At 40.4% G+C, this 5,191-nt stretch overlaps 1 protein-coding gene across 1 annotated transcript; it reads left to right on the forward strand.

Annotated features, from left to right (window-relative positions):
- Window positions 1-3,852: 3,852 nt before the first annotated feature.
- LOC145807222 (uncharacterized) lies at window positions 3,853-4,398 on the forward strand. The gene has a single exon (XM_082905167.1). It carries the CDS (start codon window positions 3,853-3,855, stop codon window positions 4,396-4,398), a length of 546 nt encoding a protein of 181 aa, XP_082761293.1.
- The last annotated feature ends 793 nt before the right edge of the window (window positions 4,399-5,191 follow it).

A 5,191-nucleotide genomic window follows, 5' to 3' on the forward strand; every position in this document is an offset into this window, starting at 1 on the left:
TTAAAAAATATTTAGGTGCCGTCTCTGAAATCTGGCATTACAGTCCATTTTTTTTTTGGCATATTTAATTCAAACTTGATTTTCTAAAAAGTTTGCCGCATTTGGACTCTTTTGTGTTTATCCGTTTCACATTGCACTTGTGAAATCAGATTTAGAACCATGGGAGTCCGAACTGTAGGGCTACTTGTATCCAAAAGGAGCACGAAAAGAATGCTATAGTTGGGTGCAGTCAGTGAGTTTGACTTGCATCTTGGCAATTCCGTCGAGTCGGCCATTTTGTTCATTGTAGTTGCACAACTTATTCTAGTGAGCTGAGTTTTAGAAGCACAACGAGATGATAACGAAGTGAAATCTATCCAGGAAAAGATATTTAGTGAGAAGGTAGAGAAGGGTCTGCACGTTTATTTTGACTCGAATGTGAGGTATCTAAACTGCCTTTATGTACTAGAATCCTATAGAGATGAGGTACTCCGAGAGTTCCTTCATTCATGCCTTATAATACATCCGGGAGGTACTAAGATGTATCACGACCTTAGTCGCTAGTTTTGGTGGAGGGAAATGAAGAGAGATGTATAGACACCCCATTTTTTACCGTCCTCAAGACTTGGATGTTCTTGTAGGTACATCCAGCAACAAGTTTGATTGCTCGTCGAATACTCGACTTTCGCGACGGAATGCTGCAGGTTTGATCCTTCTAGACCTTTTGTCCATCATGTCTCATACTTGGACCATGTGTTGGTCATTTCCTCATGTTGCTTTTGGAGCACTATCGGCCATGGAATGCTACTACCGACCATCAATTTATGCCTGCCGGCCATTGATGAGGCCTACCGGCCATCAATGAGGCACTGCCGGCCACCACTGATGACCGGCCGACCACCAACTGTTCAGTAGATATTTTGTAGATATTTTTGACAGTTGTTTGCACAGCTGAGCCCATCTGCTTGCACGTGAAGGGCTGGATTGCTTTGAAGGCTCCTTGTATCTCCTATATATACAAGCCATCTATATGCATGCAAGGGGTTACAACATTTGAGCTGAGATATTTTCCTCCTTCACTCTCTTTAGAATCTTCTCTCTCTATATTTTGTGCTTAAAAGTGTGTTTTCTTCATATATTTGCACCAAAACACCTAGTTAAACACCATCATTTGAGTGTTAGGGTCTTGGAGGCTTTGTTTGAGCTCTTTGGAGTGGTTTTGGCTCAGAAGTTTGATCATTTGCTTGCTCTTTTGTTGCTATCTTCAAGGGTGAGAATCTACCCCTTTTAAGCTTTGTTATAGTTCATTGTTTTGCCATCTTTGTATGCAACTTTGAAGCTGGTTTTAGTCTCAAAAAATTTGTAATAACCCGACCCTCGTATAAGTTTTCTAATATATTCTCAATTCTTGTTTTAAGTTTTTGAATGCTTATTGTGAAATCCTATGGGAACTTTAAATTAAGTAAGTGAACCATATGATTAAGGATGTCTATCTGTTCAACAAGAAAAGTATCTGTTACATTAGAAGGGTTGAATCGAAATTGGAGGCCTTAAGGGCTTAATTATCTGAAATTGATTTTATAGATGTGATCAGCATAATTTTTAGGTAATATTAAGCATTTTTGGGAAATTTCAATTTCGGATGTTTAAACGATTGACTTTTGTCTTATTAGCTCTTATAAATATGTACGTGTTCTTTAAGCTTTGGACTTAGTTCAACATATTTCCTGGAAAAGGATAGTAAGAGTAGAGAGAAATGAGAAGGGAGTTTCAATAAAGGCTAGGGATTGAATAACCTAGAGAGACTTTGGGAGATCTCAACTCAAGGTAAGTTTGTCTATCTTTTATAATTCCTCTTTTGAATTTGAGGGTGATACAACCATGATAATTGAACTCAAGGTGTAATTGGATCATGTTTTATCCATTGGATGAGTTTGAACTAAGTTGTTTATGTATGTATGTGGAGAAATTAGTTTTGATTTCTTAGTTTCTCATGAAAGATCATGAAGAACTTACCTTATATATATATGTGATGGTATGTGTGATGTTGATGCAAAAAAAAAAGGAAATTGGATTGTGGGTGAGAGTTTAAGAACTCTTATGGACTTGTGTATGTTGAACTAAAGTATATTAGTTTGATCTATATAATTGTCATTGTATTCATATGAATTTGGGTCATGTTTTACCAATTAAGAAAGTTATTTTGAGCCTTGTTTATGTTTTCCAAAAGATGGGATTTTGAAAGAATTTTCGGACAATTTTGGGCAGAATCGCCGCACGTGCGGGGGTCATGGCCGCACGTGCGGGAGGTGCTACCGCACGTGCGGGAGTCATGGCCGCACGTGCGGGAAATGGTGAAAAACAGGGGCTTGGCCACTGTCTAAAAGGCACGTGCGGGACATTTTGCCGCACGTGCGGGAGAGCTTGCCGCACGTGCGGGGCTCACAGCCACACGTGCGGCCCATGCTGAAAAACGTGGATTGCTCCGTTTTGCGTGTAGAACCCTCTAATGTTGTCGGAATATGTATTTGATGCCTTTTAATATGTATAAATTCCTTCGAAGTAAAACGAAACAAAAAGTAATCTGATATAAAAAGGAAACTAAATTGTAAAGGTTGAATGTGTGCAGGGCACACTCCGGGAGGAACAAGCACATCATCACAACACTGTGAGTAGTATTATCATTATCCACTTTACATATGGCTAAGGATTTCCATTAGTATCTCGTTTACGCAACTATGTTAATGTTTCAAGTATGCAACTATGTTAATGTTTCAAGTATGCAACTATGTTAATGTTTCAAGTATGTATGTTAATGTTCAAGTATGTTCCAAGTATGTAAAGAAACATGTTCAAGTATGTTCCAAGTATGTAAAGAAAGAAATGCGAAAGATGAACACAGAATCAGGATAATTATGTGACCTCTGCATTTCCATATATATTGATATATGTCATGTTTCAAGTTGAGCATTGTTTCATTTATGTATTACTATTCACTGAGCCCGGCTCACTCTCTGTTATGTCTGTTTCTGTAGGCAACCAACCAGGTGGCCAATCCTAACCCATGACGCCCGGTTTCTTTTGTCAACCTTCGTGTATCCAAGCACTTACGAGGCCACTTATTTTGTGAAGTTGATTAAGATAATTGGCTTACTTTTTGGCTATCCTTCCAAGGTTGAATGTATATAACTTCAACAGTTTTTTGTTACATGCCCGAATATAGGGCTGGGTCTGTACATGTGTTTGTGTATAAGTACTGCTAAGGAATATTTTTGGACTTTATCGGTCTATTATGGTGCATGTGATGTATAAGATCCTGGCATATTAGAAATAGCTCAATGGAGTTTGTTTAGCTTATTATTCTCTTAATATTTTACGCTTCCGATAAGGCCCCATATGCTATATATACCAGGTTATATGTCTGTTTTTGAATGGGTCATGCCCGAACTACTAGGGGCAAGTTAGGGGCGTGACAAGTGGTATCAGAGCACGAGTTGCTATCTCACACACGGATCCATTGAGCTTTAGGGTGTCTAGAAAAGCTTTAGGCATCTTGCATGACATCCTGAAAGTATATGAAAGAACGATGGCAACGTTAAGTCTACTCTGATAATGCTAACACTTTTGAAATATGTCTATTGTGTATAAATGATTATTGTGTAGGCAATGGTAAGAACAAGGACAGAAGATACAGAAGATGCTACTTCTGCCCGGCTGGATAGAATGGAGAGAATGATTATGGAAATGGCGGAGACCCTACGGCAACAACAGCAACAGCCACAACAACCACCACCACCACCGGTACCTCCAGCGGCAGTACAAGATTTCCATGCTGAAGACCGGGCTATCACCCTTACTAAGGAGTTTAAAAAGATGAAACCGCCATCCTTCAAAGGAGGAATCGAACCAATGAAAGCTGAGGCGTGGGTGTTGGGAATAGAGAAGTTATTCGAAGTCTTTCCCTGCACAGAAGCCCAAAAGGTGCAACTGGCTGCCTTTACTCTTGAGGATGAGGCACGCAGATGGTGGATGCTTACGAAGACTGTACACCAAGGATTGACATGGGACAGATTCTTAGAATTGTTTTATGACAAGTACTTCCCTCAAAGCATGTGGGATAAGAAGGTAACAGAATTCGAAACTCTCAGGCAAGGGAACAAAACCGTCGCCGAATACGAAGCCCAATTTGTGAAATTAGCTCAGTTTGCACCTCATATGGTGGACACGGATTATAAGAAGGCGCGTAAATTTGAAGGGGGATTGCGGAGCGCTATCCTGGAGAAGGTCAACATGTTGAAGTTACCCACATACGTTGATGTGTTGGAGAGGGCTGTTATAGCGGAAGGGAATCTCGCTACTCAGAGTCGAATTTCGGAATGGAAAGGGAAGAGGCAAAATACTCAATGGTCGAAGGGATAACCTACTCCACCAAACAAGAAGTAGACTTTAGGGAGTTCAAATACTTCTACCCCTAGTCAGGATTCAATGTCGACTTGTCCAGAGTGTGGGAGGAAGCATCGTGGAACGTGCTATCGGAAGTCTGGAGCCTGTTTTCAGTGTGGTAAGACGGGTCATTTGATCAAGGATTGCCCTCAAAGAAATCAACAAAGTAATAATAGAACCACTACAAGTTCAGCGGGGTCTGCACCAACTTCCAACACCAAGACAACTGTTAAACCTACTAATAATAAAGACACTGCGAGACAAGGCAGGGTGTTCGCATTGGTTCCGGGAGATGTGCAAAATGCGGCAACAGTGGTGTCAGGTACATTTATTGTTCACGGTCATTTCGCTCATGTATTATTTGATTCTGGCTCCACCCACTCTTTTGTGTCGAAACTATTTGCTCCTAATTTAGATAAAACTGAAGAAAAACTGTCTTATATGTTGTGTGTGTCTTCACATTTGGGAGGTCCTATGATTTGTACTTCTGTATATGCTGCTTGTGAACTCCAACTTGGGGATATCCGGGTATATGCCAATCTATTACCTCTTGATATGGCCTATTTTGATATTATTCTGGGAATGGACTGGTTGGGTGAATATGGTGCAACTATCGATTGTTTGACTAAACAAATCAGTTTCCACCCTCCGGGACAGTCAGGGTCTACCTTTCAGGGACATGGAGTGACTTCTCCACCTTATTTAATTTCCGCAGCAAGGGCTTGTAAATTAATTCAGAAAGGGTGTCAGGGGTACTTATGCAGTGTTC

Source organism: Camellia sinensis, chromosome 14 (assembly GCF_055761805.1).
Source record: "Camellia sinensis isolate YWXY chromosome 14, ASM5576180v1, whole genome shotgun sequence".
Lineage (NCBI taxonomy): Eukaryota > Viridiplantae > Streptophyta > Magnoliopsida > Ericales > Theaceae > Camellia > Camellia sinensis.